Source organism: Tympanuchus pallidicinctus, unplaced genomic scaffold (genome assembly GCF_026119805.1).
Source record: "Tympanuchus pallidicinctus isolate F22 unplaced genomic scaffold, pur_lepc_1.0 scaffold6, whole genome shotgun sequence".
In the NCBI taxonomy this organism is placed as follows: Eukaryota; Metazoa; Chordata; class Aves; order Galliformes; family Phasianidae; genus Tympanuchus; species Tympanuchus pallidicinctus.
In genome coordinates this window covers 44,277,683-44,290,512 of record NW_026294780.1, presented here as the reverse complement: position 1 = coordinate 44,290,512, position 12,830 = coordinate 44,277,683, and the positions used below count along the sequence as shown (strand labels likewise).

At 43.5% G+C, this 12,830-nt stretch overlaps 1 protein-coding gene across 1 annotated transcript in view; it reads right to left on the bottom strand.

Moving 5' to 3' along the window:
• Positions 1-1,166: 1,166 nt before the first annotated feature.
• RB1 (RB transcriptional corepressor 1) overlaps positions 1,167-12,830 on the bottom strand; it is a 79,466-nt gene continuing 67,802 nt past the window's right edge. The window contains exons 18-27 of the mRNA XM_052664535.1: positions 9,589-9,707; positions 8,857-9,002; positions 7,727-7,872; positions 6,940-7,044; positions 5,915-6,028; positions 5,658-5,824; positions 4,811-4,841; positions 4,175-4,317; positions 3,528-3,577; positions 1,167-2,928 (exon numbers count right to left, since the gene is read on the bottom strand). Coding sequence (XP_052520495.1) covers positions 2,855-2,928; positions 3,528-3,577; positions 4,175-4,317; positions 4,811-4,841; positions 5,658-5,824; positions 5,915-6,028; positions 6,940-7,044; positions 7,727-7,872; positions 8,857-9,002; positions 9,589-9,707 — 1,095 coding nt within the window. The 3' untranslated portion in view covers positions 1,167-2,854. The remainder of the gene's footprint in view (positions 2,929-3,527; positions 3,578-4,174; positions 4,318-4,810; positions 4,842-5,657; positions 5,825-5,914; positions 6,029-6,939; positions 7,045-7,726; positions 7,873-8,856; positions 9,003-9,588; positions 9,708-12,830) is intronic.

Sequence of the window (12,830 nt, the reverse complement as noted above, 5' to 3'; positions counted from 1 at the left end):
CGCACAGGACAGTCCGCTTATTCCAGGAGCGGCACCATCTTGAGCCGCCCGCATGGCCGAGCACTGAGCTCTCCTTGGCTCCAATGGAGGGGAGCAGAGCCCGCAAGCCCTTCCCAGGGCTGTCTGTTCCTCCACAGTGCTCACAGGTGGACTTTGAGCCTTTCCGTGAAAGCACACAAAATGCTGTCACATTTTCCATCCTGTCTCTTCTGCTCCGAACTCTTCTTTTATCCTTGAACCGGGTTCAATAGCCTGTGCCATTCCGAAGTCAGGTCTTGCGGTGAGGTGGCTACTTAAGAACGCTAAGATTGCAAACCCTGATTAGAAGGCTGTTAATTGCAGGATGCCTGTCTGCACACGTATCTGCCTACAGCTGATGAAATGTTTGTGGAGGGGCAGGGGCTGGTGAGTTAGCGAGTGCTCTGAGTGCTCTTTGTGCTCTGGGCGTTACGTCATGCCTGTCCTGCAAACAGCACTGCAAGCTCAGCAGGGCCGTCAGGCAGCTACGGGCTCATAAAGCACAGGAAGTGTGTGGGGCTGCCTGCCTGCCTGCAGCCGGACACCTGGCCAGAAGGCCGTGGCAGCTCACGCTGCTCTCTGACACCCTGGGCTATTTCAAGCAGTTCTCAGAACAAAAGAATCCATCATGAAAAGCGGAGGTGATGTGAACGCTAATGTCTCCGAAGGGCTCAGGCAGCGCTGCGAGGGCTGTGGCGGCGACGCAGGCCGTGGAGCAGCTGCACGTGGGCAGAGGTGTTACCAGCGATAACCCTGGAGCAAAAGACCCATCAGGAACGGTTCCAGATTAACTCAGACACCGAATCATTCAGGTTGGAAAAGACCACTAAGATCACCCAGTCCAACCATCGGCCCATCCCACCATGCCCACTCACCACGGCCCTCAGTGCCACATCCACATTCTTGAACGCCTGCATGGACGGTGACTCCTCCACCTCCCTGGGCAGCCACTGCCTCACTGCTCTTTCTGAGAAGAAATGTTTCCCAGTAACCATCCTGCACCTCTCCTGTCACAACTTGAGGTCATTCCCTCCCCTGATGGAGCTTCTGCTCGTCTCAGCTGCAGAATCATGGAGGCAGTGCGACACAGATGGGCAGAGTCACCATAAAAAGCTGCCTTCTCATCCAATAAAGCTACCAGCTAAAGATCTTTTAAAAGCTATTTTATTTCATCTTGAAAGAAGATAAACGGATGAGTTGTATAAAATATTGTCATACATTTGATGTAAAGCCTTCAGTCTGTTGGAACGAACACACACAGTGCCACAGTCAAGCACTAGGAGATCTGTTAGGTGTGGGGCTCTGTCATGTGGCGCCTGCAGCGCTCTCACCCGAGGATCACTGAAGAACTTCAGCTGCTGTAAGAGAGCTTGGGACCAGCGAGCCCCAGTGTAACACACATCCTGTCTGTAAAACTCTGTTAAGTGAAAAAATAAACGTAATGTACTCTCAACAGTTCTGTACATTCTTCAGGACGACAGTTGAAGCTGTGCTGAGAATAAAAAAATAACTCAGTTTCATTTTACAATTCGGTGACCAATCATCAGTGTGCCATTAGTGGAGGTTTTTTGTGGCTCCAGGTTCAGCTTTTGGTCAACACCACAACTGGTCTTTAGCAGGCACTACTGTAGGCATTTTAGGTTCACGGCACCATTTCTAAACACCTTCTATGCAGAGAAGTGTTACTGTGTGATGAGCAGCACGCTTTGCTGCCCTAACTTCCAATTTAAGCAGCTGTGTGAGCTAGATTTCATTCAAATGGGTCATTAAAAAAGTGGCACCTCATTTACTGTATTTAGTTCTCTAGAAATAAAACATCCTTTTCTCTTAGCCGGCTATTCTGCAGACCTGTTATCACTGCAAGAAAAAACAACAAAAATCCACTATCTGAATCCATAACTTATAAATACACTTAAAAACATTTGTTCCCAAGTTGCCTGTGGAGCTCTGCCTTCTGGGTAAGGCGCCGCCTCAGGCACACAGCTGTGTGCTGTGAGGTGCAAGGGAATCCTACAGCATGAGATCTTTGCCATCGTGTGTGAGGTGTGACGTAGGTTGGGGGTGTTCTACTTTTTGTTTTTAAATGAAGGTTTTGCAAGATGTGAAAGTGCACAACGTGGTGCTTTGCATTGGGGAACGCACCTTTTTGCTTCGTGGGATTCAATCTCTGCGAGATTCAGTGAAATTGAAGCTGGGCCCTCTGAACTGCGTGGGGTGAGAGCTGGGGAAGTGCAGAACGGGACGTACCTGAGGTACAGCACAGCTCACTGCTTTCAGTAGTAGCGCTAACACCATGTGCTCACTGCTTCCTGCCTCTGCAGGGAGACCCCGACCCTCCACTGCTGCTGTGCAGCTTAAGTTAATGGGAATTGGACGTGTTAATTACACCCAGAGACAGAAATCCTTGCGGTATCTGACCCCTAATTTTCAGTATTTGCAAATAATGCTTTGAGATCCGACATTAAAATGAAATCTAAGAAGTAAAATTAGTGCACTTCAGATCCCTAGCTAACATTTTGCCTTGAGACAGAAAAAATTCAATCCAGGTAGACTGAACTGGCTTCAATCCATAACGCTGCAATAGCAAACTAAGACACTTTCCAAGCTGGTTTTTAAAATCCTCCGAAAAGATATAAATTAAATTCAGTGGCTTACATCGCATACGTGCTACATCGTAAGGCAAAGTATCATGAAAAACCTTGACAGAAATAAAGAAGTCCAAAGGTTTTCAACTATCGGCTTGAGATAAAAGCGACTGAAAAAGCAACTCAGTGAATGAAGGCAGTAAAGCAAAAGCTGGGAGGGCCTGCAGCAGCCCCTGGTCCTGAGGAGAATCTCACTTTTCTTCATTGGCTGAGGTATCGTTTCCATCGTTCAGTTTCTGCTTCTGCATTCTTGTTCGAGTGGATGCTAGCAAGAAAAATGAATGAAGTTAAAGCTTCCTTCAAAAGTATTTTGGGTGGGATTATTTCTTGCAAAATTGGTCATGACCCAAGAAATAACAGAAGTGTGCTCTTCCAAATGAAACAAATCCTGCACTTTTCAATAAATGCGTAATTGTGTTATTTCAAGCAATTCTTGCTTAATTTCACACACCTGAAGGAATTCACCTACGCACTGAAGCTCTCCCTGCGACTGTGCCCTCCCTTTTGGCTTTCAGCCTTCAGACAAGCAATGGGAAGCTTCACGCAGGGCTGCGCTGTGCTGCTCCAGTCCCCGTGGGCTGAGCAGTGCCACATCCCACAGCACAGCAAATCATTTAATTCCCTTTCAAGAATTCTGATATTAAGGATGAACACGTCGTGCTCATTTTCTAGCACTTCTATGCCACTGTGCCATTTAACAGCACCGAAGAGGCTTTGGAGGATTTTCATTTAATCATCTGCGTTTCAGTGGAGCAAGTACAAAAATTCAGCACTGAAATGATAGCAGTGTTTTTGTCTCAATTGACACAAACTGTTTTATGCGAGGTACTCGCTGCTGAGGAATTACCAGAAGAATATACTCACTCATTTCTGCAAGCTTTTGTTGGAACTTGGACTCCTGGGGCAGGTGTTTGCTGCAGACAGAAAGCATTTGATTAAAGGGAAGTTAAAAACAAAAAAACCCCACCCACATAAATCAGGGTTAGTTCATTTCATTGCTGTTGCCTCATCTTATAAAGATACAAACTGTATTATCCTCCACAGTAAACTCAAGAGATGTTTTATTTCTCATACGTCTAAAAGAATATTTTTAAAGATTGTCTAAAGACAACAGCACAATTTACCCTCAGCACAAATACCTGCGTGTGAGGCACTGAATACATCCTTGCTTTTAACACCCGATGTCCAATGAAGTATTTTGCTACCGTCCCTCATTTAATGTATTTATGGAAGTTCAGAAATAAACAGAATCACGGAATGGCCTGGGTTGAAAAGGACCACAGTGATCATCCAGTTTCAACCCCCTGCTATGTGCAGGGTCACCAACCAGCAGACCAGGCTGCCCAGAGCCACATCCAGCCTGGCCTTGAATGTCTCCAGGGATGGGGATCCACAGCCTCCCTGGGCAACCTGTTACAATGCGTCACCACCCTCGAGCAGAAGTTAGGATGCATTCTGGAGGCCCCATGAACCAAGCCTAAGCAGTTTAGCAGAAAGCCACCATCTCCTACCCTCCATCTGCCTCATCTTGCCCTTCTATATCGAAGCGCAGCCTCTTCAGTGGCTTAGGGGCATCGCTGGGCTCTGCGCTGCGCTTTGCGTGGCTCTCGCTGTTGCACACCATCTGGTTTATTTTTTGAAACTTTTCAGAAGTCTGGAATCACGAGAAAATAGTGAAAAAGTTGGTCAATAAATCTTGAAACTAAACTTGCCCAAACTTCCCCAGCCATCCACTAAAACGTTACTAGCTCTGTGAGTCTGCAGCCTAAGAATTCTAACCGTAGAATCACAGAATGGTTTTGGTTGGAAGGGACTTTTAAGATCATGTAGTTCCAACTCCCTGCTGTAGGCAGGGACACCTCCCTCCTGACCAGGTTGCTCAAAGCTCCATACAGCCTGGCCTTGAATGCTTCCAGGGAGGAACCTCCTTCCACAACAACTAAAATACAATGCTGTCCTTTTTAAAAGCTAAGTCTGAATGTTTGAAAGAAGTGAACGGAAAAGCCCTGTAATCTCTGTGCTTACAAATTCCATAACATGACTGCATTAAACGAGAGCCATGAGCCAGCTCTCTGGCTGCCAGCAGGCGACCCCCTGGCTCTAACACCATGCATTCAAGAGCAGACAATCAGAACTGTAAAACTCACCCCAAACGTTTCACCAATCGACACCAGGATTCTGCCAAAGGAAGAAAACAAGCATTTCAGTGAAGCTGCCCTCCACAGAGAAGCACCCATTAATTTGCACAGACTTTCTTAAGGCATTAATGAAGCTCTCTAACAGTGCAAACTCAAACTGTGCTTTGCTGCATTCAGATTATTCACATTTCCATTAGGACCGGTGAGAGCCTCATTGTCAAATCCACCATCCTACACTGATAAATGAGAAGCTGTGGCTTGGAAGAATGAAAGGTCCACAAAACCCAGCCCTTATCAAAAGGAAATGCTGAGTACCTGATCATCAGCCCTTAATCATTACTTTTAGATGTTTGCTAATCAAACCCATACAAGACCTCAACCTAAAACGTGTGATAGCATAGCCTAGTTGGAAAAGCCCACTACAGATTTGCACAGGCTTTTCAATACTGAGATGGAAATGCTGTTTACAGATAATATGACTCCTGTCATTCTCTGCTAAGAGCCAGTGACCCACAGTTTGAATCACAGAATGGTGCGGGTTGGAAGAGACCTCAAGGATCACGAATCTCCAACCCCCTGCCACAGGCAGGGCCTCCAACCTCCACATTTAGCACTGGACCAGGCTGCCCAGGGCCCCATCCAACCTGGCCTTGAACACCTCCAGGGATGGGGCATCCACAACCTCTCTGGGCAGCCTGTGCCAGCACCTCACCACTCTCTCTGTAAAGGGCTTCCCCTGATATCCAACCTAAATCTCCCTTCCTTTAGTTTAAAACCATTCCCCCTTGTCCTGTCACTACCTGCCATGTACCTATCCTATCTCCCCATCACAGTGAGATGTTTGTAACCAACATACCTGGACCTCGGAGTCATCTTTGTGGGAGACTGAAACCCATCAGAGAATTTGTAAGGGCTCTTCAAGGGTGAGATGTAGATGTTATTGCCTGCAGGGACACGCCGAGGAGAATTGGAAAACTGGTAGGGGCTGCGAGGAATGTGTGGGATAGGTGACAGCGTAGGAGGCTATAAAATAATAACAGTATCAGAAGGTTTTATCATCTGTAAATTCCTGTTCTGTTAAACAAACAGTTCTGGATACAACTAACACCTTACCCTGTTGGAGGCATACTGTAGGATGTTTGTCTTCAGTTTCTGCATGAACACTAAGTTGTAGAAGACTATAATGGAGTCGTACTGCTCTTCCCTGATAAGAACACGTTTGAAAGTCTGCAGAGTGAGAAATAAAAATTAAGTTCTTTCGTTTGTAAGCGCCTTAATGAACTTTTTCATGTTAGAATCAAGCCTGCAACTATAACAGGCCTCTATATATATGTCTGTTTGACATATGACCGTATTTTTTACTTAAGACAGCTGAAATAAGTCATCTGTCTACTCCGCCTCAATGTTCCAGGAAAGTGAAGTGGTTCTTAAAGGAATTTAAGTTGCTTTTGAAAAATCCTATCAGTACTACACTTGAACTTCTCATCTAGTCTCCAAATAGAATCATCAACTGTTACTTGCTATCTTTTATTAAAAGGGCAGAAGGAAATTTGCTTTCTGAAAACTAACAAACTACTGGTGCTAGATATTTACTATTTTGCAAGATGCTTACAGAGATACTCAGTACTAGAGTTGATTTTCTACTCTGCAGGGCGAATATGTAGAATCATAGAAAGGCCTGGGTTGAAAAGGACCACAGTGATCATCTGGTTCCAACCCCCTGCTGTGTGAGGGTCACCAAACAGCAGACCAGGCTGCCCAGAGCCACATCCAGCCTGGCCTTGAATGCCTCCAGGCATGGGGCATCCACAGCCTCCTTGGGCAACCTGTTCCAGTGCGTCACCACCCTCTGAGTGAAAAACTTCCTCCTAGTATCTAACCTGAACTTCCCCTGTCTCAGTTTAAAACCATTCCCCCTTGTCCTATCACAATCCACCCTCATAAACAGCTGTTCCCCCTCCTGTTTATGTGCTCCCTTCAAGTACTGGAAGGCCACAATGAGGTCTCTCCAGAATATAATGAAGCTCAGTTCGTAATGAACATTCCTATCCTAGTGTGTTGCTTGTTTTGTGGGTTGGTTTCTTTTAGACAAAGAAGCAAGCAATTTATAACAATTTTATGGAGGGACATTTCCATACCTCTTGGTTTGTATTGGGCAGCTCTTTGTATGCAGAAACTATTGTTTTAAATCTAAGATCCACATTCTTTACTTTGCATATGCCATACATGGAACACATCATGATCTATCAACAAAACAGGAAAAGACAACAGGAAATGAACAAAATAAGATGGCTTTTCATTTCAAGTTTAGAAATCCTTTTTTCTTTGCTAGTTGATGCTTTCATGCTTTTAAAACAGAAAGAAACTCCAGCATTGTGAAGCTTTGCTACTGAGTTTTAATCCATATTTTGTCATCTGTCATTAGGAAACAAAAGCAAAAGCTCAGTTTGTAAGCTGTTACTGGTTGTGCTCTCTAAGCCAGCATTCAGTTCAACATCACAAGCATCCAGATAATATCTCACCTACTTTTTCTTTCATTGCTGTAAGGTGATCAGCTAACTAGAGCTGATAATAACTTCTGAAACTCATTTTGCTTACTGCAACTCCAGGCTACAATAAAAAAGGTGATTCAGCCAAACATCCTCCAAAGGAAAATCAGTATTTTCTTACACAAATGAGCAGTCTCTGTTCATTATTTTGAAAATAGCTATAAATGGTATTTTGGATATTTGATAGTAAAAAAAAATCTAACAAGCAAACCTGAGCTGATCAAAAAGACACTTAACTAAATTAATTTCTGCTTCGAGTCATCAACAGAGAAAAAAACCTCAGATTATAATTTTTGACATCTTAAGAATGTGTAAGGAACATTCCTGCTCAGGAAAGCCTTTTCCAACCTTCTATTTTACTGTTTAAAAATGTTACCTGGTCCAAGTGCCTGTCTCTCATCAGCTCATACTCATTTTGCAGTGTGTGCTGGAAGAGGGTCCAGATCAACGGCTCCAGGTCAGGATGTTCAGAGAGAAGCCGAAAGAACAGGGTGTGCAATCGAAGGTAGGCCAGTCGAAACACTTGGGAAACAGAAGAAAACAGGAGGAATACAAAATAAGAGGAATGTGATGGAGAATGGGCAGCAATTAAGTGCTTCCCAAGTCCTACCACAAGGGCTCCAAGCCCATGAAATGAAGCAGCCAGGTTCAAAACGAATGGAAAGGACTCGATACAGCAGGTAGTGGGCATCTGGAAGTCTACACTGCAGATGTACTGTACACATCCATGCTAAACATGTATTGTCTATGTTGATTAAAAGTCTTGACAAACATTTGGAAAATCAGTCTATTGGAGTTATTAAACAGACATACTGCAGAAAGCTCAGGAATACTCTGAGCTGGAAAAAGTCAAAGCTTGGGAAAGCATTCAGGGGAATCACCAGATATGCTTGCCCAGCTCTTAAGCTGCCCACGACACCTATTTGTGGTCAACACTGGAAAAAGGTGATAGAAGAACCCTTCATCAGAGCCAATATGGTCATTCTTTTAGTTGAAATTTAATATGCCTAGTGGATGAGAGAAAGATTGTGGATGAAGTCTACCTAGACTTAGCAGAGCCTTTGGTTGTGTCTCCCACACTGTTCTCCTAGAGAAACTGGTGACTCATGGCTTGGACAGGCAAACTCTTACATGGTAAAAAACTGGCTGGATGGCCAGGCCCAGAGAGTGCTGCCCAGGGAGGTGGTGGAATCACTGACCCTGCAGGTGTTAAGACCTGTGTGGATGTGGCACTGAGGGACATGGTCAGTGGGCATGGTGGGGATGGGCTGATGGTTGGACTAGATGACCTTAGAGGTCATTTCCAACCTTAATCTGTCTATGATTCCACGTAGAGTGCATGTATTAACCTTCTGGTAACTTTTTATTCTTTCTTTCAGTGGCAGTTAAGAGTTTGTACCGTGTTTGCCACATATCTGTTATAACCTATTCAGTAATGCTGAGACCTGAAAAGGACAAATAACAAGAAGAAATTTTGCAACTGCAGTATGTGCAGCAGCAACAAACCTTTTTTGTAGAACAGAGAGAGGGAGGTAGATTTCTGTGGCTTCTGTGTTTGTGAGGTCGCAGATGGCTGAGCATCTGGATTAGAAGTACCGCTTTGAGGGTGTCCAGATGCTTTCTTCTTAGGAGATCTCACAGGAGAAAGATACCTGGGGATTTAACTTCTGTTAAGCACTTCATCATCACAGAATAAAGGAACAATTTTACATGAATAATATTGGAACAAACTCTTCCCTCTCCGCCAGTAGGGGAAACAAATTGGTACTGTAACACATTATTCACATGTTATAAATTAACAATTCAAATTATTGAATGAACTGATTAAATACTCATCTGTATTCTTTCCTTCTACAGCTCAAAACAGCAAGAGAAATGTGTTAGTGACAGCACACAATGGAGTTGCTCCTTTCTCTCCTCCTTCCCTTCTCTTCTCAAAACTCACACCCTTCCACTCGCTTCAACTTCAACTATCACCCAGCCAAGAACATTTTTCTGTTAAGAGGATTTATTTATTCCTAGGCAAGGAAGAAAACAGTTTGCAAATACAAGTTTGATGGGGCTTGGATTTAAATATTGAGGGAGATATCCACTATGAGGGACATGGTTTAGTGAGAGCTATTGGTAATAGGTGAACGGTTGGACTGGATGATCTTTCAGGTCTTTTCCAACCTTGGTGATTCTATGATTCTATGATTCTATCCATTTCACTAGACATCAAGCATGTACATCACTTACAGATCTGCTGCAGTGTGGTTATGTTGGAGAGGCAGATTTAGGGTGGAAGTGGGCTCAGGCTGATCGGTCTGACCTTCTCGTTCTTTTGACTGCTTGATAAGATCAAACAGAGGTGAATCCTAGAAAAAAAGATCCCAGTAAGAGTACATTACCCTGAGAAAAGCCAGCCACACGAGACAGACATTGTTCCTTCTCTAAAAAATAACATCCAAAATATGCTGCTCAACAGAAGCTTAATGCTTTGAAATACTTCAGAATACGCAACTCGTCAGAGTATCAATCAATTGTAACTATTAAAACACACCAAACTTCTTCTATAGCAGTCTATTAGGTACAGTGTGAGGCATTCTAGAGTCTCTTACTATTTCCTATTACATAGCCACTCCTAAAGAGAAAAGCACACGGTACATCAAGTATGATTACAAAAGGTCATGATCCCTAAAAACACGTGGGTGCCTGAAAGGCTCTAGTGGAAGAAAGGCACCATTTCTGCTGCAGTACCTCCCCAACATTTCACATGCAATAGATAACATATAAGCACATTCATAACTCATCTGCCTGCAGTGGGAGCATTCAAACTTCTGCAATATCATTTCTGGATGTGATCGTCCCAGAGCTTCCTCTGGCAATTGCTGTGCTAACTCCACATGCATTCAGTCTCTGCCCTTATACCCGACTGAGACCTTAAAAGTACAGTGACCTGATCCTACTTTGGTAGGTTACTGTCCCTGTATTCAATGGATGCTGATGGAGAGACACGGAAACAGCAGTCTGATATTATAAGATATGTTTAATATTCTTATTTTCTTTTGCCCCCCCCTCCAAGAGTCCACACTTTTTAACTTTAAAGTCAATTATTTGGACATTAGGCAAGGCAGCATAAGCCTGAACCTACTAAGAGCTCAAGGTAGGAAGCAACAAAGAGAGGATTTAAGTGGAATGAGGATGGATCTGGCTGATGTCACATTAGTACTACTGCTGTAATAAATAGTAGCCCTGCAGAAGCAGTGTCTCAGGCTTTTGTTGTTTGTGTGTCATTTATGCAGTAGAATTCTGCTGAGACATCAAGATTGCAAGGGAAAAAACTTTGGCACCACAGTTATCATTAATTCTGAAAACACCAGGTTGCTGCCTCCTGTTTGTTGCATCTTCTTTAAACAAGACTCTCATCCTTGTGGATAGTGTTCCTTTGCAAGAAAGCAGCATGAGAAATCCAGAAGCAACGGAAGAACAGCTTATAAAAAGCAGCTGCCTCCTCAGAGGGGAAAGCAGTATTCCTACAGACAGGGAACAAACAGGGGCACAACCAGAAATGCAGCATTTACCTCCTAACAGTCCCCTAAAAGCCACAAAGTCAATCAGCTCAACACTGCCTGCATAAAGCATCATTTTGCTGTCCAAGCTCTGTTCGGTTCTACAGATTCACGTGTTACTAATGCTAAAATATGACAGCACAAATGACAAATCTTTATGTACAATGACAGCCAGGTATGCAGCATGCAGTCACTTGGCTGAAGGTCATAAGAAAACATCTAGCAAAATCAGGCCAGTTTTATTAGGATTAAAACCAACATTAAGAGCCTCTTAATGAAGTCTTCGCTGTAGAAAAAAAAAAAAGAGCCTTTTGCTTCTGAAATGTATCAACTACCAAGTCAGATCAATAAGATGAGAGTGACTTGAGATTCACAACTTTTCCTACTGTGTAATTTATAAGTTATGCTTTTGGGCAATACTGAAGCTGTTCCATTCATAACAGAACAAAACAGAAGTTACTGACTCATAACCACAGAGTTATTTCTCCATCATTTCTCAACTCGACCTTGGACTGGTTTGCATCATCTTTCCTTGTATTTAGGAGTGCACGTGCTTCTCACTTGTTTCTTTCAGTGCTGCTCTTGCTGGAAATGCACAGACATAACCTTCTCCACTTCTCATTCTTCTGGCCACTCTGTTTTTTCCTTTTTATTATTCCCACCAGCACGTCACTATGGGACCCGAGTTTTCTTTCCAAGAGCTGTCATTAATTCATGGTGAAAACATCTAATTCCTCAACTAAGAGTAAATCTCACCTCATTTGATCCACATTTGAATTATTAATAACTGGACAAGAATTGTTTTCTATAAAGCATTATTAAAAGGAAGTGGAATTGATGGAGGGTGAGGGAGGGACAGGTGAAGAAATGGAAGCAGAAGTTGCAGCTTTTGAAGCTGACACTTCCAGTTCCAGGCCCTCCTGCTCCAACTGTCACCGCACGGAGTGCCATTTCATTACAGATAATCACAGGATATCCCAAATTGGAAGAGACTCGTAAGGATCATCAAGTCCAACTCTGGGCTCCATGCAGCACCACCCAACATCCAAAAAACTGTGTCAGAGAGCGTTGTCCAAACACTCCTTGAACTCCAGCATTAAACTCTCTGATAACAAGATAGTGAGAAAGGACACAGCAGCTTGCTACCTACGAAAGGGATCTGCCTACTTTTACATCATTTTCCCTGCTCCTTTCCCCCTATTTGCTAGCACTGACATTAATTCAGCCTCTGCACAGGGCAACACAATGCACCAAAATGGCAGAAAGTCAACGGAAAACACAAAACATCATTTTGGCTTAAATCAGCTCTGCAGAGAATTGAGCCAAGAGAGCCTGAAGAAGCATTAAGGTCAGGGCAGCAACCACACAAAGGTTGGGAGCAAGTAGGAAAGAGAAGAAAGCAGCAAGTATGGAACTTCTGCATTTACTCACAACAACCCATTAGATTAGCTGATTTTTCACCTTGGATTTTACTCTACAGGAATTTATCAGATGTCCTACTTTCCATCAGTTCCATGAAGTACAATAAGCAAGAAAATATACACTGCATTGCAAAATCTACTTAAAGCAGCAAGACACAGCAAGTCCAATATGCCTTTTCTGTCTCCCCAGAATTCTCATTAAGCCAGTGGTTAACAGTGTATGATCATAAATAAGTGGCTGTCACATCCCAGTCGGTTCCCAGCAACGGCTGGACATCTTAAAACAATGACTCAGTGGGAGACCTATGGCAAAACTTGGTTTCTTGAAAAGCCTGCAAAAAACTGTGTCAGTGATGGGGTTTGCACATCCATTTTTTTCACTTGGTGAAAAGGAAGGTAAGCATCGCGATAATCACAACTTCCATGGTAAAACCATACGTGCTCTTCTCCCAGAGAGAAAATCCACTCTTATTTGCAGCTTTCCAAATGCAGAGCCACAAAGATCAAA